Source organism: Pelodiscus sinensis, chromosome 1 (genome assembly GCF_052426305.1).
Source record: "Pelodiscus sinensis isolate ZL-2025 chromosome 1, ASM5242630v1, whole genome shotgun sequence".
Taxonomy (NCBI): domain Eukaryota; kingdom Metazoa; phylum Chordata; order Testudines; family Trionychidae; genus Pelodiscus; species Pelodiscus sinensis.
The window spans coordinates 85,407,460-85,427,446 of NC_143052.1; the positions used below are offsets into that span (position 1 = coordinate 85,407,460).

Genomic DNA, 19,987 nt, shown 5'->3' on the forward strand with positions numbered 1-19,987 from the left:
CGTGCCCTCAGAGGTCACCTCCAGTCCCTGGTGGACAGGTTCCTGCCTCCTCCTGCGCTAGCCCCTGCGGCCAACCCAGCTCTCGTTCCTCCTTCCACCCCTGCTCCCACTTCCTCCGCACCCCCCGTCCCTCTTGCCCCACCCTCCACACCCACTCCCCCCCGATATCCCCACACCTGCAGTGCTGCGAGACAGGAGAGCTAGCCGGACCCCAAACCCTGAGCTTTCCCTTCCCTTCCTCCCCTTCCTCTCCCTTCCAGCTCCATCCTCCCAGGTTTCCCCCTCCCCTCTCCCACCCTCTCTCCTGCCCTCTCCCGCCTCTTTTCCCCTGTCTCCCCAGAGTTTCCTTCCACCTCCCCAGTTGTGATAAATAAAGAGAATTGTTATTTTTGAAAAGACGTGTCTTTTATTTGACATCAGGAAGGAGGGGGGGCTAGGGAAAGGTAAGTGGAAGGATGAGGGGGAAGAATGGGGCACAAGCCCTCGGTGGGGAGGGCTGGGGAGGCTCTGAGGGCTCCTCAGGGTAGAAGCTCTCCCGCAGGGCCCCCTGGATCCTGACAGCCCCTTGATGGTGCTCCCGGATGGCAGACTGCAGACAGTGCAGCCAGGCTGCCGGCAACATGTCCACAAGATGCAGCAGAGTCCCCGGGGGCAGGTCTGGTTCCATGTTGCAGAGTGCCATGGTGCCCTGAGTGAGGGCAAGCAGAGCACTCCGAGACACAAATGCTTTGCTGTCCCTCAGTGAGGTAAACCAGCAAGCAGAGAAACCTGAGAACTGTCTGTCTGAGATGGGGGGTCGGTTCCCTTTAAGCACAGCCCTCGGCTAGCCTGAGGCAGCAGCCCCACACACTAAGTCCGACCCTGATGCCCTGCCGGCACTGGTTCCGGCCAGCCTTACCTTCAATTCATGGTCCATTCAATGTGGATGTGCTATTTCGAATTAGCAAAACGCTAATTCAAATTCGTTTTTAGGTCTAAATGCACTAATTCGAATTAGCTTATTTTGAATTAACTAATTCAAATTAAGTTCGTTCGAATTAGCGCTGTAGTGTAGATATACCCTGGGGGATTAGGCCCCATTTGTTTGTGAATGGTGCAGGTGACATCACCCTATCTCAAAGGTGTCTGTGCTTCTAATCTTTGTTGGAAAGTTGGATGAGAACATGACTCCCTCCTGTACATGTTATACTCCATTCTACTGATTAAGTCTGTGAGGACATGAGGTAACAGAGACCTTCCTATCCCTGCAGCATCTCACTTGAGACTAAAGGGATCCGAGTCACACTTGTAGGGACTGCAGGTGAAGTCTACATGACGAACATGAGGAGACACAGGGCACAAGTGTGGCCCTGATCAATGCTCTTCAAAAGAGCCCAATCTTATGGACAGGCGGCATGACGCACCTACACTGGGAACCACACTGCAACATACTCAAAGAACATTGTGTCATCAATAATCGTACCACCATGACCCATTGCATGTTCTCTGTCATTCATCTGTTCATCTTTATTGGGGAGGGATTATGCTTCTTTTATATTTGAACAGGACATAGCATAGTGTGGGCACAAATGGAAACAAATTATGCATAACAATAAAACATTATTTACTGTTAAATTCCATTAATTATTTAGCAGTTGTTATAAAAATAGTTTCCATAACCTTTGAAATAATTTGGAGACATCTGCTCAGATTCCACAATAATCTACCATATTTTTCACACTTGTGTGGTATTTTAGAATCCTGCACTTCTCAGTCTTTCATATTTGCCACTTATTATTCACTAGTTCTACGACATCACTAGAGAATTTGTATCCGATAACCCCTTATTCTATCACATCACCAACATCTGTTAGTTAATTAGCGTGCACAGTCTAAGGCAGGGATGGGTAAAATACTGTCTGCAGGCTGGATCCAACCCACCAAGCCTCTGGATCCAGGCTATGGCTCATGAGGAGCCTTAATCAGGCTCCCTGGCTGCCCTGCCCTGCTCAGAGCAGCTATCTGCCATGTGTTTCTGTGAGCACTGCAAGCCCAACAGAATGGGAGGGGAAGCTTCACCTCTAGCACAATCTCACAGTTCCCATTTGCAGGTTTCTGTTTGCAGAACAGGCAGCATGCAAAGTATTCCTCCCTGGGGCTCGCAGTGTTCCGAGGAGCATATGGCCCCTGCAGTCTGTGCAAAAGGCAGGGAGCCTGACTGAGGGACCTTCTGGACTACTGGCCAGGAACTGCCCAGATAAGTACCTCCTGGTTAGTGCCTGCCTCTGGCACCCCAGCTCTTCCCTACCCCCAACCCTCTGTCCCTCTCCTTCATCCCTATTCCACATAAACCAAAGCCTCTGCACAAACACCCACTCCCAGACTCTGCATCCCAATCCTTTGCCCCAGGTCACAACCTAAATCCCTGCCCCCTCGCACTCCCACACCGCTGGCCCAGGTCACAATCCCTTTGCAGACCTTGTACCCTGTCCTATATTCCTACAGGGTGGAATCCTCTTCTGCATCCATAATCCCTCCTGGATGCTGCACTCCCTCCTGCATCTGAGTCCCCTGGCCCACCTCACAACCCTCTCCTTCACCCAAACTCCCTCACTGTTTCCACACACCTTCCTGCACGCTCAGCTTCCTTCTGTACTCAACCTCCATCCCAGACCCGGTGCCTCCTCCATTAATATCATGGAAGAATGTGGCCCTTTATCACTTACCAAATTCTTAGAGTGGCCCCCATCAAAAATCACTAACCCTCATCTAAGGTGTGTTGGTGTCCCATGGACTCTGGATAATTTTAAACATATTCATCTGTGCATGTCTTGACGCATTTGAAAATTTCCCCCAGTGGCTACTATAGATCTGAACTTTCAGTCTTTTCTTCCATGTCAGGTTTAAAGACTGAAGTGAATTAACTGGATAACTAAACTACAGTAAGGTAGAATATATATTTTGAGAGGACAAGCAAAGAAAGTCACACAACAAATAACCTATTTGGCAAACCATGCATATATATTTAATGATGCAGTGTCCCAGATGTCAATATCTTATAAATCCTCTAGATTTAATTTCTGCTGTGTTATGTCTAAGGCACAAATCCTGCAAAAAGAGCCATGTTGGTGGAACCTGTGCTTCCTGCCTGCAGTGAAATGTGGCACTGTAAATCTTATAGGAATCAAAAAATAGATTTCCACATTACTATAAATCCTGTCCTCAACCAATACATCATTTCCTCCTATCTTTTGATTTAGACATTGACCCAAATAAACACCTGCTGTGACAGCATGGGCAGCCTTTTAAGTAGAAAATGAACTCAATTTAAGTCCTTTTAATTTGAGACCCACCCTACTATTATAGCCCTAAAAATCCACTTGCTAGTGAGTACTTGAAGGCAGATGTGGTTTGTTGTATGCTATTTTATTTGTAATTAAAAAAAGAAATATATGAATAAACAAAATAGATGTTTGATGGTTTGTCCCTTCACTTCACTGTTCTTATACTGTAAACTACTCAAGAGAGGAACCATGTATTTGGATTTATTTGTACAGCATCTAGGAGGTGAAAGTCTCAATCCCGACTGGGACTTTTGAGTGCTACTGTAATAAAAATATAAATACTAATAATTTTATTATATTTTATGATTTGATAACAACTTAATAACATATAGTGGCCAATATAAAATCATGTTAATTTCCAGATTTTTTTCTCTATTACTAATTCAAATAGATGCTGCATATACTATTTAAAGAGATTACTCAATTATGCCAAACCATTAACAACATAATAAATATATAAATTGGGAGTACATGTTTAAGAGTTTGTAAAATCTTAAAGTTAAATCCAGTCTCTATTTTCCCAAATGAATCTGCTAATTATGGTTTGTATTTGCTTGTGATAGCTATCTGAGATTATAGGTGCAGATTACAAAATATGTAATTAAACTGTAGAGTCAATACTATTTTCTAAAAAAAGTCTGAACATGACTCTATACTGTTAGTGACAATTTGTTCCTACTGCCCTCTCATCTGAAGCTTAATGTTTCAGTACAGGAATCACACTATCCCTAATCTTACCCACAAGTATCTTACTTACAGTTATTCTGGGGATTACATATCCTTACTGACTTTTTGAGTAGTCTGCTTGGACAATGTTGTTTGTGTGAAAGAGAAAATAGTAACAAATATTCACTTTTGGTCAAATTGGTGTCATAGCTAGGCACTTTGGAAAGTACTTAATACATTCTATCAAATTTGCCATCTTCTCTGTTTCTATGAGTTTTTACAAAATCACCTATATCCTTATTGGCTATAATAATGTAATCTCTTTTGATAAGATATTTCTTCTAATTGCCATGGCAAAAAGGTCCAAAGCCATAATAAAAAAGATGATACAGGAATTATGTTTGCCTTGCATCTATCGATACGTCTAATGGTGAGAAACCATGCCCCAATCTTGCAATCAGTCTCTCTCCAGCAGATTCCTTGAACCCATGTGGCTCTAATTTCAGAATCAATATTAACATATAGAATAGAGTCTGTTGGATTAATCTAAAATAAATATGCTCTATTCATCAAACATTATGCCATAGGGAGATTAGCAAACTAACTCCTCTCCACCCTGTCAAATGCCTTCTTCAGTGCAGCAGCATGATGACTGTGTAATGTAAATCTTTCATGTGTGACATTCAGAATTCATCCTTTTATAAACCACTTCAGAAATTATGTACTAATTTTGGCTCTAGATCCTCCATTAAGTACATAAGCAATCTTGCACATACTTTAAACATAACATTAATGAATTATCTTGAACAGTAATTTGCATATCTCTGTAAGTCTCTATCATGTTTTGATGTGAATGATATTATCTTATTTAAATACATCAAGAAGTCTATTATTGTCAGCTTCCTTAAACATTCTCAATAAGGCTGCGGTTGCTAATCATTCTATATTTTGTAAAATTATGAGCATCTTTGTCCAGAATCTTCCCAAGACTCAACAAGTATACAGCTGCCAATGTTTCCTTCTACCTTATAAACTTTTTCTAGAGACTCTGTCTCATCTTCAGTAATAAAAGCCATATCAAGCCATTTATTGAGTGAGCAATAGTCACCCATTTATTTCTGATTCATAAAGTTTTTTGAAAAAATAATGCAAAAACTCTCTAGTTAATACCTCACAAACTACATACAAATCTACCATATGATGTGATAATGATAGGTATTATTCATTCTACTTGATGAGCATTGACTTGTGCTGTTAACAATTTTCCTGCTCATTCTCCATACTCATGGCTTTTCTTTGAGCCTGAACAAAACACATTCATCCTCTGACTGAGAACATATTTTGCACAAGCCAGTCCCCTGAACTAAATATGTTGTATAGGAATCTGGCAAATTCTGCCCTTTTGTCTCAAGCTGTCAAGAACAATTTTTTTAATCAGTTTTGTTTATCTTATCCCTCTGAGATGCGAACACTGCTTCAATATGTGAGTCTCACATTGTAGGAGATGTAATTACAGACACCACATTTTAGGCAATGACACTGTTGAAATCCTATATTTGGGGGGTGGAAGGAGAGACGTGAGAGGCAGGGAGTAGTTTTCTATGACTTTTGTAGCATGCAGCATTCTCCTCCCTCCCTCCATAAGCACTGCCAGGTCCAATAGCTGGCACATGGAGGAGAGAGGGAACAATATTTTATCTCATTTTTGTTTGGGGGAGGAAGGAGAAATGACTAAGCTAAAGAGGCCATAATCTCCATCCAAATTCTCCCCTTTACATGGGGCGGAGGAAAAGATTTAGGTCTTGACAGGCTGCCCCTGTCTATTCCATTTCTCCATTTCATATAAGGTACATCAGCTGAGAAAGGCTGGTTCCCTTCTGTTTATCTTTATCACTGAAGATGGAAGGACTGGGCTGTGTGACACTTTCAACTCTAGTATTTAAATCCCAATTCAGCAAAGCATTTAAGTACACCCTTTTGGTGAATCAGAACCTTTGAACCTTGGTTCCTTCCCCGTACCCAGAAAAATCTTCCTAATGTTTACAGTGTCACTGGAATCCAAAGAATAGATCCTCAAATGCCCCAGTAGATCTGATTGTTTAGAATCTGATTTATGTAGCTGTGTAACTTTAGGATTTGGGTTTTTTTTGTTACTGGCATTTAAACAACCCGCCTTATGTATGTGCTAACAGAACTGGTACTAAGTAGAAAATAGTGCCCTCTAGGCATAGTCAATATTCAAGGAATTCAGCTGTGTGGTCACCAGTGTGAGCCTAAAGTAGAAACAGGACTCTGCTCAGCTCCAGACAGGAGACTTCTTTTTCAAAGGCAAAGGCATTCTATTCTGTCTTCCTGTTCCTACAGAGATCTGAGGCAAAAGCAATAATCTGATATAAAAGAACAGCTTTTACTATCTCTCATGCTGAGAAGGATGAAAGTCCTTAAATTCTTGGATGTATCTCTCAATATAATTAATAAAAGCATTTGGGGCCAGGACAGAAAAATTTAATCTTGAAATACCAAAGGTCACCTTACAGCAGGTGTGGAAAGGAGATAAGGAGAGTGTTCTGTTGTCTGCAGAAGGGGGGAGAGATGTTACAAGAGAAGTCAGCTGAAACTGAACAGGCAGATATAAAAAATAAATCCCAATCCAATCAAATTACGTGGATGGGAGAAAAGTAATCCTTCTCACAGGTGCAGTTCTTGCCAAATATCTGTAATTTTGGATGAATGCAAGAGCAGCATTAAGCTCTCAGAAGCAAGCAATCTGAATTTTTTTGCTGGAGACCCCATCTTGAAATCACTTTTAGACACCTCCATATTTTTCCCCCAATAAATGAATCTATGAATCTATTTATTAGGATGTAAAACCCAAAAAGCACAATGGGTGACCAAAAAGGGGGTCCCTATTTAAACAATGGTTCTGATTTCTTCAATACTGCTGTAAATTGGGGTTGCATACTCGAGAGAGAAGTTATAACTCCCTTGGTCTTGGTAGTTGTGACCCCAGTTTGAGAACAAGAAACACGAACAACTAGAAAACGTACTGGAGGGAATAATCTAGCATGAGAAGGGAATAAATCAGATCACATGCTAATAGGTTACGTCAAATTCTAATTTTCCTGACTCTGTGAAGGGTTCAGGAAGACTGAGACACTTTTCCTCTTGATGGACAGGAAGCTAACTTTCATCAAGGGAACAGCAAAATTGCTTATAACAGAATAAGGCCAGGTAAGCACCACAAGCCACACTAAGGAAAATTCCAGGCACCTTAATTTTCACAGATCATTTTCTAAAAGCAAGACCTGCCAGACTCTATAAAGAGTAACTAACACTTAGTTCATTTATAGCATGAACTTTATTATGTTACAGGCTTAGTGAATGTAAAAGGAAAAATAAGAGTCAAAGGCAATGGGCCAAATTTTGTTCTCTGTTACATCAGTGTAAAGGCTCTAACTTTAATGAGGTTGTACCAGTGAGCAGAATTTCGTACCCAACAGAAAATCAAATATACATTATGTCACAACTTCTTAGGGCACTTAAACGAAAACAAAATAAAACCATAATAGAAGAATAAACCTAATGGTGCATAAAATGCAGTAATGAATGTAAGTAACATAACAGATTTAGGACTGAAGATGGCTTACGACTATTTGATCCCCCTAAATCACAGATGCCAATGGGTTACATCAGTAGTCCCCAAACTTTTCATGGTCATACTCCCTCTTCCCCCGTCTGTGCCCCTCCCCATGAGCTGGGGCCAGGTGCAAGGCTGCAGCTTTCGGGGTGGGGCACAGACAAAGTCAAGGGGGCAAAAGTTGGAATTGTAGCTCAGAGTGGGCCTGGACTGAGAGCGGAGCTGTGGCTAGGGGCCAAAGCTGGAGGCAGAGCCAAGCTAGGTAATGGTGAGGGCTGGTAGCCAGGGCTACAGCCAGGTGTGACACCATAGCAGAGAGCCAGGGGTGCAGCTGGGGGTGAAACAGAGCTGGGGACAGAGTGGGGCTGGATGGTGCTCCCTCCTGCCCTCTCTGGGGACTGGCCCAGGCCCAGCCATGCCTCCTAAACCTGCATCCCTTTAGAGGGAAACACCCCACAGTTTGGGAACCAATGTGCTACATAGAGAGGGAGACATTTTTGAATGCCAGATACCATTTTCTTCATTGAAAAAAATTTTAAACATTATTTTCCCATTGACTTCCATAGGAATAGGAGAACAAAGAGTAAGAAGCACAAGTAGGTGAAATCCTAAAAAAAAAATAGATTCTATTTTCATGCAAATATTCCTTGCAATGACCAACAGCAGGATTTTTTCTGAACAAAATATTTTAAGAAGATTTTCATTTTAAAAAGCAACAGAATAGTATTTAATTGTATTATGTTCCATAGAGTACTGATATAACTATGTTAGGGTATGTCTACACTACAGCACTAATTCAAACTAACAATTCGAATGAGTTAATTCGAACTAAGCTAATTCGAACTAGTGCATCTAGACCTAAAAACTAGTTCGAATTAGCGTTTTGTTAATTCGAACTAGCATGTCCACACTGAGTGGACCCTGTACCGAAGTTAAGGCTGGCCGGAAGCAGTGCCGGCAGGGCATCAGGTTAGGACTAAGAGTGTGGAGCTGCTGTCTCAGGCTAGCCGAGGGCTGTGCTTAAAGGGGCCCGACCCCCATCCCGGACAGATAGTTCTCAGGGTTCCCCGCTTGCTTGTCTACCTCGATTAGGGACAGCAAAGCAGTCCTGACTTGAGTGTCCTGAGTGTCCACACTCGGCACATCACAGCACTCGGCCATCAGCCCGGCTGAACTCGCCACAGGCTGCCATCCGGGGGGGGTCAATCGGGGGCCTGCAGGAGAGCTTCCACTCTGAGGAGCCCGCAGAGCCACCCCAGTCCTCCCCATCGGGGGCTCGTACCCCATTCCTCCCTCACCTCCTTCCACTTACCCCTCCCTAGCCCCCCTTCCTGATATAAAAAATAAAGGACATGTGTGTTCAAAAATAGAAACTCTCTTTATTTAACAAAACTGGGGGGGGGGGGAGGATTAACCTCTGGGGAGACTGGGAAAAGGAGGTGGGAGAGGGGAAGAGAGAGGGTGGGAGAGGGGAGGAGGGAGCTGGAAGGGGGAAGCCAGGGGAAGAAGGAGGAGAGGAAGTATCAAACTATGGTACGCCATATCTTCAGTACTGTGTATGGATGTGGTCTCCTCACCTCAAAAGAGATGTTTTGGCCTTGGAAAGGGTTCAGAAAAGGGCAACTAAAATGATTAGGGGTTTGGAACAGGTCCCATACGAAGAGAGGCTAAAAAGACTGGGACTTTTCAGCTTAGAAAAGAGGACACTGAGGGGGGATATGATAGAGGTCTATAAAATCATGAGTGGTGTGGAGAGGGTACATAAAGAAAAGTTCTTCATTAGTTCCCATAATAGATGGACTAGAGGACACCAAATGAAATGAATGGGTAGCAGGCTTTAAACTAATAAAAGAAAGTTCTTCTTCACAAAGCAAATAGTCAACCTGTGCAAATCCTTGCCACAGGAGGCTGTGAAGGCTAGAACTATAACAGAGTTTAAAGACAAGTTAGATAAATTCATGGAGGTTGGGTCCATGGAGTGCTATTAGCCAGGGGGTAGGAACGGTGTCCCTGGCCTCTGTTTGTGGAAGTCTGGAGATGGATGGCATGAGACAAATGGCTTGGTCATTGTCTTCGGTCTATCCCCTCCAAGGTACCTAGTGTTGGCTGCTGTCGGCAGACAGGCCACTGAGCTAGATGGACCTTTGGTCTGACCCAGTACGGCCATTCTTATGTTCTTATGTTCTAAGCTCAGGGCTCAGGGTCGGGGGTCTCACTGGACCACTTTGATTTTCACCTTGAGGTCCACGATCTCCGCACTAGACCAGGCGGGCGCCCATCTCTTGCGGCCCCGGGCAGGCTCCTGGGAGCCGCCAGCCTGGTCCCGGGAAGAGGCGGAGGGCTGGGTGACAGCGGGTGGCTGGCTTGTGCCGTGCCAGGTGCAGGGTCTGTTGCCTGGGTGCTGGTAGGCTTGCACCTGGCACAGGCACTGTAGCCAGACTGTGCCCCTTTAAGGGCTCCGGGGCCGGGAGAGGCGCGGATGAGTTTCCCTGGTTGTGCCCAGAGTGGCCACCAGGGAAAGCTGGGGAGGGCTAGCCTCCCACTAGTTCGAATTAAGGGTCTACACAGCCCTTAATTTGAACTACTTAATTCGAACTAAGCGTTAGTCCTCGTAGAATGAGGTTTACCTAGTTTGAATTAAGCGCTCCGCTAGTTCAAATTAAGTTCGAACTAGCGGTTTGCCTGTGTAGCGCCTATGAAAGTTAATTCGAACTAACGGCTGTTAGTTCAAATTAACTTTGTAGTGTAGACATACCCTTACTCTCAGGGAAAATCTAAAATTCCTATTAAATTGATTTTCATAAGATTCGTCTTAAAAAAACATAATTTAAATTTGAATCAAGGTGATAGCACATTTTAAACACTCATAAATTAGCCATAGCATATGTATAATAATTTTGATGTTCTGAGTTGAGTCAAGTATAATACATTTTATTGAGGATGTCGTATATTTCTAAGGTGCCACATTCCACGCTTAAGTCTATGTATGCATATTTCTGAAAAACAAGTTAATGCTGAATTTGAGGGGTGGAAAACTTAAATTATAGAGAGTATATTCTCCCTTTCTCTAGACCTCCAAATCACACGTTTGTGATTGTGGGTCCTTCAAAAAAAGAGTGAGTTCCACCAACATGGTGAGTTTCCAATGTGAGTAAAAATTATTAGTATGCAATCAGCTGAAAAAACAGAGATCTCCAGGCAATTTATAAGGCATAAATTACTGTCAGCCCTTAGTTAGAATAGCTTGTTTGAAAGCCTGTGCACTGCAGATATGTAACCAATAAGGAAATGGTTGTCTGACTGCATGAGTTTTATATATTTTTTAGCTCCACAGCAGATACAAATGCTAACTCTAGCACTCAGGAAACATTATGCATGATGCCTCTAAGTTCCATAAACCAATGAATGGATTATGCACATACATTTTCATCTGCATAGATTACGCTGTAATTATATTCTTCATTTTTCTTAACCACTTCAGACTACCATGTGCATGAGAACACCGTTGATTGTAATGTACATATAAGAAATTATGTTGCAATTAGATATATATTGTATAGCTAGGATGTCTTTATTTTATGTTTCTAACTATAAGAAGGGTCTGAACCACTGCTTCCAATGTAGCCAGTTGAAAGGGGAAAGGAGCCCCGGGTATGGTTATGTGCACTCAGTTGTTTAGCCCTGCAAGGTATTCAACTGTTGATATGTAAATACAGCTCATGCTGGAATGGGAAAGAAATCCTGGGTATGGTTATATAAATTAAGCTGAGCCAGTGCTATAGGCCTGATAGATGGTCAATTGTTAGAACAGAATTTTGCATATTGTAAATAATTTGGCTGTTGTGGGGTCACAAACCATATGGGGTTCCACCCTAAATGTGGGAATTGTAAAATTTAACCACCAGTGCTTGCAGGAGAGACACTGTCATTGTAAAAAGTCTCAGATGGACAAGCCATTCCCTTCCAGACTCAAGTGGATTGAATTGGGGGAAAAAAGTTTGAACCAGCAGGCTACATGCCCTCCAGGCATGAGCTGTAAGAATGGTTCAACCTGTCTCTTCCCTCCTGTTCTAAGGGTAGACCTAAAACAGACTCCATAAGGAGTCTCTTTATATTTTGAAATATTATTCCAGTAGAAGCTGGAATCTTTTGGTCAGCCTAGATGGTGGGCCAAGAGCTGAAATCACTAGGTTTGGTCCAGAGCCAGACCCATTGTGGAAGCAGCAGCAGGTGGCCAGTGGGGTAGCTGGCAGTAACAGCCAGGGGGTGGCTGGTAGGAGCAGTGGCAGGTGTCCAGCACGGTAGCTGGCTGGTAGAAGTGGCGGCCAGTGGGGCAATTGGCAAGGCGGCTGGCGGGAGTGGCCAGCTGGTAGGAGCAGCAGCAGGCAGGCAGCAGAGTGGCTGGTGGGTGATCGGTAGGAGCAGCAGCAGACAGCCAATGGGGTGGTTGACAGAGCAGCTGGTGGGAGTGGCCAGTGGGTGCCTGTTAGGAGCAGTGGCAGGCGGCCAGCGGGGCGGCTGGTGGGAGCAGCTGACAAGTGGCCAATGGAGTGAGTGAGATGCCTCCTATCCCCACCAACCTCCAAGGTGATTGCAGGACTGTGCTCTATATTAGGAAAGGACTTTGTAACATGTTAATAAATTATGCACTAGTGTGTGTATATATATATAATATATATTTCCTTTTAGTAAATTATATTTATATTACCATGCATGAGCCATAACATTAATGAAATAAAAATGATTTATTCTCACTAGTATGCACACTGAAATGCATGAAAATTACTTTGAAATATGTGCAAAGAATTAATAGGAAACATAACACATACAGCAAATATATATGTATATATTTTTTAGCCTCAGTGTGATAATTAAAATGTATATAAAATATCTATTACTTAAAATCATGATCCAGAGCAGAATGGACTTTCTATTGAATACCAAAGTAATTTAAAGGATGATGGAAACTAGATAGATCACGTGGCATTATAAAGTAGCAACTTTAGTTTACTGAACAGTATGTACTATTTCAATGATTAGACATGAAAATACACATGCATTGACTTACCCTCATCTTTGCACAGGCATCCTGTGTTGATTCTGTGCCTCTAAGCTCTTTTACCAGCATAGAACCTAAATACTAAAATAAAAAATACATTCAATTTTCCTTTGCTAAAATTCAGAGCAAAGATAACTTTACAAAAGTCTGCTAAAAAACTAGGGAAACTAGAATAGTATTAGGTAGCCTAAGCATTATCTGATTTGGGATTTTTACTTTACTATTGAAATACTAGAATTTCCAATGGAGGTTGTCACTTCATAGTCTATATGAAACAGGAACATTTACCAGTAAATCAATAAATGAATTTAGAGGGAGAACTTATAAGTGATACCCGAAAGTAGTTCCTCAAATTAAACAGAAAGCACTACAGAGTGCTATCTTAAGAAATTGCATCTGATTGCAAAGCAAGCATTTACCACTTCTTTTAAAGCAGCCATCTGCAAGAATCACATCACTGCATATAATTATAGGGTTGCAGAAGACAGTAAAGATAAGTTATGTGCAGCTGATGTGAGCCAACAGATATACACAGATAGTTAAAATATACAGTTTCTAGGCCTACAGTTAGAGAGTCTCTTTAAAGACTTTAGTTCATACCTCTTTGCCAGATATACTGACCTGAAAAAGGCAATAATGTACACACATTTCAGGATAGATAGCAGTAGAGCACAGTACAGAACTGGGGACCATTACCTGGTGCATTATAGCTAAGATAAAAAGGTAAACAAGCCCAGTGCAACTGCTTAAATATAGGGCACTCTAGCTGTATTCAGTTAAGTATTGTAGGTTATAAAATAAATTGAAATTGAAGCATATAAGCTAAACATCTGTGATTTAATCTGAGTCTTGGATCAAGTCCCAGTTAGGACCTGTTTCTGCTTCACTGGAGTGAATGAGAGTTTTGTTATTGATGTCAGTGGGAGCAAGATTAGGCCCTTTCATAGAAATAGTACCATTGGAACAACCTTTGATATAAGAACATTTAAACTACAACATTTAGTCTAATTAAGGGTCTGTCTACACTTAAACTGGTACAGTTGTGCTGTTCTACTCCAGGGTAGACACTCACTACAGAAATGGGAGGAGTTATCCCGTTGCTGTAAAATAAATTATTTTTTTGGTTGAATACATACAGGATATGGGGCCATGAGCCCATGGAAGTTTACCTGCAACTTCTTTGTAATAGACACATTACTATTTGAAAATTCTAGTGTGCTGCACTTGTGTGCTGGGTGTATAAAAGCATCAGTGTAAAAGATTGGGGAACATGTCATAGTCACCATCTGCCATTTGCTTTCATTGTCATTGATAGCCTTTGAGCCTTTTTCTGATGGTATTATTTCTCAGTTGCTATGGATGCATGGACTGTAATACATCAGACAACCAAAATAAAAATAATTTGTTTCTTTTTTTTTTTTATAAACAATGGAAATGTTTAAAAGGAAATACCATGATTCATTAAAAATAAAGAATGACCTTGTGTTACTGGAAAATATAATAAATTAAAAAAAACCAACACCAGCGCATTTCAGAAGATCAGAGACATTTATATGTAATCTATCAAAAAACCAAAACATTGATTTTATCAATACTTACAAATGCTTTATAATCGCACGATTGGAAGATGAGTTTCTCTGGGTGATGTTGCCAGTACTGTACTGGAGTTGATGCTGTGGCTTCATTAGGTGGTCGTAAGGTAATTGAAGGCTCTCCCCAGTCTCCTGTCTGAAAATCATATTTGTTCTAAAAGTAAAACAGGCTGTAGGCAAATTTGCTACAAAGTAAGCTCTCTTTTTGTAATAACTGCTTTACATGTATCGTGTACTTATTATATATGTTATATAAATAATATAACATAGGAATACATCTTGGATTATAAACTGAATCTTGAAAAGTACTATATAAAACAGTCACCTTGCATACAGTTTGGTGACGTTTGAACTTAGTTTACTTTTAGAATAAAATAAACACTTGAATTCTTTTAAAAATATACTGAGTTTGTAAGATATGTATGAAAATGAGAGCTCTTAGAAAGTCATAAGAGAGTGAAAAATCCCTCCCATTCATAGAAAAATAATTCTGCTTTGTGTTTTGCAGACTTTTCTCTACAGCTAATACATTTCCTATTACCCCAATTTATGTCATTGACAATACAATATGTATATTTTACAAAACAATCCAAATAATTCAGATCTTGATATGATTTAAATACTGATTCTCTATAAACATATAAGTTTAAAAAGCAAGATATGCTGTTGTAATTAGGGACAATTTCATATATTAAAAAGCAAAATACAATTCTGAAGAGTAAAATTTTGTGGTAGGGCAGTGAGCCACCACCACCTAATCAAGAACAATTTGTTGCCACCAACAGTCATCAACACTTCACTATATTACAAGGGACATTGATAAAATCATTATTTTCCAGGCTAATAAAAATAGATCTAACCAGATTTTGAAAGTCCAGTTGTCTAGTTTATTGTAAACATTTTGTATGTTTGAATGCACTTTATTATTCTCTAACATTTTAAGTTTATCCCTATTATTCCAAATTTTAGTCTCCTGAGCTGGGAACTGTGTTTCTTTTTACGCATTTTAAAATCATTACCTACTACATATTTGAGAGAGTTTGTGTGTCTGTCTGTCCATCTATCAGTGGGTCTGTTTGTTCAAGAACTCTTCCTAAATGGTAAAAGCTAGGACCACCAAATTTGGTATGCATCTTCCTCATTAAGTTATCGTAACTTAAAAGAAGGCAAGGGTTTGGTTGTGCCAAGATAATGGGATGTACCTGGAATGCGATTGTTTCTCATAAAATTGAAAGGGAGAGGTCTGCAATCATTGACAATTATACTGTATAATGAGCACAGGGGGCAGCCAGGGGCCTGAGATGAGGACTGGGACAGCTATAACCCCATTAGGGCAGCAGGGGGCAGGGATGGAGAAAGGGACAGCCATCTACTATATATTTGAAAAAAAATGTTTCTTTCTGTGTCTGTCTATGTCTCTGTCCACTAGCTGGAGAACATACACTCCTCCCCCAACTGTGCCCACTGCAGCTGCAGCAGCCATGGAGAGGTGCTTCTCACCTGGTCCCAAGCTGCTATGGTGAGAGAGAGCTGGGGTTATCCTCTTTCCCTGGGGCAGCCTGAGTACTGTTTCCCTTATCTCCAGTCCCTCCTCAGAGCAATGATTTCAATGAAGAAAAATAAAAATTATTTTAGTTAAGGACCCGAGCAATATCAGACAAATACTCTAGTAGCCTATATATTCTTTCCTCTTTAATCTGTCTACCTACATATATACCTTGATCACCTTCTATTGATGTCTGCCTGTATATTTAACACTATTTCCTTTTCACATCCACACTTAACATTTCTGTTAAATTTCTGTCTCCTTCTATAACGCTCTTCTGACATTTTTCTGAGGGCCAGACATGTCCCCAACCCCTCCAGGATAATCAATGGAATTGTGATTTCCTTCCACATTGTTCTATTGGGACATTGTTTGCTCCCAAAGGAAAAGATTGTAGAGATCCAGTCCACAGGGCTATTGCTGATTTGATGACCCAACATGGATCTTCCTCATCATATAGTTTTTGGGGCTACAACTGACCTATGGAAATTCTCACTTTTCTGTATTAGGTCTCTCTCTCTCTCTCTCTCTCTCTCTTTCTCTCTCTCTCTCATGCCATTTTCCTCTCCGATGTGATTATTTTTTACTTTGACTTGTTCTACCTTTTCATCTACCACCGCATCTACAAGAGCATTTGCCATCTTTGCAATACTTTTTTTCAGTATGTGTTGGAATTGGCAACAAATTGTTGACTGTTAAGCTAGTAATAGAAACATGGAATCGGATTAAGATTCCTTCTCTAAAAGGTTATGGTAACACTTAATAATTAAGGTAAAACATATGAAAATATTGTAATCAAACCAAGTCTAGCACACCACCACCTTATCAATTAAACCAGGACAGAATAAACAAAACAAGAACTGTACATCCATTTTCATGTGTCACACAGTAACGAAAGGACAGAAACTTACACAACTTTGCAATGAAAAAGCAAGAGGTAAATCTGGAAACATCAACATTACCCTGCCAATGTGATATCTTAAAGCAAGTGTACACATCATAAAACAAGTAGAAGCTACTTAACACCAACATTATTGCTCCCATCCACAGCTGTACAGTAATTCACAATCTATTTAATGTTGCTAGATACTCCAGAAATGGGGAGTGCTTATAAGTACTTTGTCAGATATATGAAATGTCCCTTTGCAGAAGTAAGCAGCATAGACTGCACAGCTGCAATGCTCACCTTTTGCAAGGAAAGCAATGTTGCCATTGCTACAGTTATGGCATCTTGTGATGTGATCAGAGAATATTCACCTGCTTTTACAGAAGTGATGATTCAATATGATTAAAAAGACAGGGCAGGGCTCTGGAGCTTGATTCTCTTCTCTCTGAATTCAATGAGTGAGATTTACTACCTACTACAAGGACAGCATGATTGAATCCTTTGGGAGAGCTTATGTCATCTCTATTATTCAATAGTTCATGGCCCCTAGATGTCAGAACACTTGAAATCCTCTCACCTTAAGACTTTGCTTCTACTCCCTCCCCCCCCAGTAGTGGCTTTCAATGACCTAAAGATCTGCTGGAAAATTTATGGAGGAAACTGTTTAGTGGCAGAGCATGGTTCATGCATTTAGCAAGAGGATATTGTGATGGAATAAGCCTGACCAAAGGGCGGATGGAGTAAAGAAGCTATAAAAGGTAAACCTTTTTGATCCTTGCTTCTTGGACCCTGGCTATTCAAAGGATCTTAATAATGTAGGAACAGCATTCCAATAGTACAAATGACACTGGGTCATCTCCCTAAACCCCATGTTGCACTAGTCCTAAAAGGATTTGCTTTCATAACACAGAGGACAGATAGCAGTGAGAGATTAAATGAGGAGTAAAAGGAATAAATGAATTTATATTTGACACTATTTTTGCACAAAAGATATTAAAAATAGAAGTATTAAAAACCTTTAAAAGCTGTTCTGTAACCAATATTTCAGTGTTCAAATGGACAGCAGTGGCAGGAGAACAGTGAATATTGTTAACAGACAGGTCTAACATATAAAGAAGCTAGGAGGTGACAATCTTGAGGAAATGAGAAATAATCTTCAGATCAAGTATGAGGGAGTGTGAAAGTATCATTCCTTTGTATTAATTACTCAGTAAGTACAAACATCCAAATAAGGACCCTATTCCTTTCACATTTAGATAAAAAGAACTGATAGCATTACCTTAAAAGTACTTGGGATTATAATGGTGGGTCTAAACATATAACACAGCAGAGAGAGCTACAGAAAACTGCGGTTATGACAGACTTTTGGAATTGAAGCCCTTTTGTGTATTCCAATCAGCATCTCCTTGTAGAGATAGCAACTACTAAGAAAAGCTGCAAAAAATTAAATGTAAGTATGGATTATTCTTGATTGAAGGAAAAAGAAGGCATGTTACTCACAGAGCCCTGTAATGCTCTTTAGTAACTATATCATGTGCTCTTTAATATTCAGCTGAAGCTATTTTTTCATCTAATTTCTTTTTGATTGCCTCCCACCAAGCTCCTTACAATTTTAGGCAATGCTATTGCCAATATACACTATTTCTCCTAAGTCAATAATAATAATTGCTATGCATGTATAAATGGATCAGTAGACTCTATCTTTCCTAACTACATCATCTCCCTACCACTTTTCACCTTCACTTGTACCATCATGTCCAAAGTTAAATTGTAAACCCTTCAGGACAGGGACCATGCCTTTCTATTTATTCTTGGGATACCAGACTCTAAAACTCTGTATAAGAATAAAGGCACTTTTCTGTTGAGTCACTAAAATTCTCCTCTGAAATTTAGGATGATTATAGCTGAGTTATGTTGGGCAGGGGAATCTAGTTAATTCCATCCAGGATATAAAGGAGTGGAGCAGCTCTGGGCAAGAGGAAAGCCTAAAGAGAAACTGTAGGGCTTGAGGAGGAAGCTTGGACTGACATTTTTGAGGTTCGAAAAATGCCAGACCTGAGGGATGAGTCTGGATTCTAACTCATGGTCCAGATATTGGGATTCAAGCCCTTTCACAAACACCTAATGTATTTTCAGCTACTATAAAATAATATGATGATCTCCATTTTGTAGGTTAAGACACTGGGCCCACTACATTTAATTTAGTTTTTATTAGTGCATATGTTCTTATAAATATTTTTATTTTAGTACTTCTATTTGTAAGTCCCAAAGATAACCAAACAACTAAATGTTTTATATTACAGTATACCATATAGGTGGAGGTGATATCCATGTGATGAACTGATAAATGTGATACCTTTATTCACTGTATGTCAGTTTGTCAGGTATCAGAGAGATTTTCACATGTTTTTCATAGAATTGCATGCCCACCAGGCTGTCTCCTTAGGCCTTAACATTTCATCCATCCTACCCCCAGCAGCTTCCAACAGTTACTGTGTTGTCTGTTTTCCATAAACTACTCTGAGAGGAATTTTTTTTTCTCTTACTCCCTATGAATATGGAATTCATCTCACAAAATTATCCCAAGACAAGCCCAGGAGAGCGAGATTCAAGTCTTCATCAGTGATGGATTTTCTAGTCATAAATGTCAGAGCTTTTAAGTTATATATCTCATGTTTCTACGGTACTTTATACCACTGGTACTGGGGCGTAGGGTTGCCAGATGGTTTAACCAAAAATACTGAGCACCCCCACCAAAAAAAAAAAAAAAAACACTGGGAAAAAAATTCAGTCAAGAAAAAAAGGGGGAGACCAAAAAAAAGGGACCTCGACAGCAGTTACTAAGAAAAAAAATCAGCACAGCCCCTTTAAGAAGAGGCTTTTTTTGCTGGTGGCCAGTTGGTTTTTCTGTTTCAGCCACAAGACAAGCCCCTGCAGAACCAGGTAAGCGGGAGGGTGTCGGGGGGAGGGGGAGTGAGCCCGGCGGAGGGTCCAGGGGGGCCTGGGGGCTGGGACTGGTTTCTGAGTGTGTCCTAGGGTTGCCAGGTGTCTGGTATTTTCGCCTCCTGGCAGGGAAAAAAAATATCGGATAGTTTAGGTGTCCGGTATTTTCTGATTTTTTTTTTTTTACCAGACAGGAGGCAAAAATACCGGACTGTCCGGATCAATACCGGACACATGGCAACCCACTGGAGAGAATTCCAGCTTCCTAGGGGAACACACCACTCCTGCTTCTAGCCCTAGAAAGTTATGGGATATTCATGAAGTGACACTGAAAA

General features: G+C 40.8%; 1 protein-coding gene across 10 annotated transcripts in view; it reads right to left on the reverse strand.

Moving 5' to 3' along the window:
* Nucleotides 1–19,987, reverse strand: part of ANKS1B (ankyrin repeat and sterile alpha motif domain containing 1B) — an 821,971-nt gene that overhangs the window by 37,672 nt on the left and 764,312 nt on the right. For all 10 annotated transcript variants that reach the window (XM_075933985.2, XM_075933942.2, XM_075933974.2 and 7 more), the window contains 2 exons: nt 14,285–14,413; nt 12,695–12,766 (listed from right to left, as the gene is read on the reverse strand). In XM_075933985.2, coding sequence (XP_075790100.2) covers nt 12,695–12,766; nt 14,285–14,413 — 201 coding nt within the window. The remainder of the gene's footprint in view (nt 1–12,694; nt 12,767–14,284; nt 14,414–19,987) is intronic.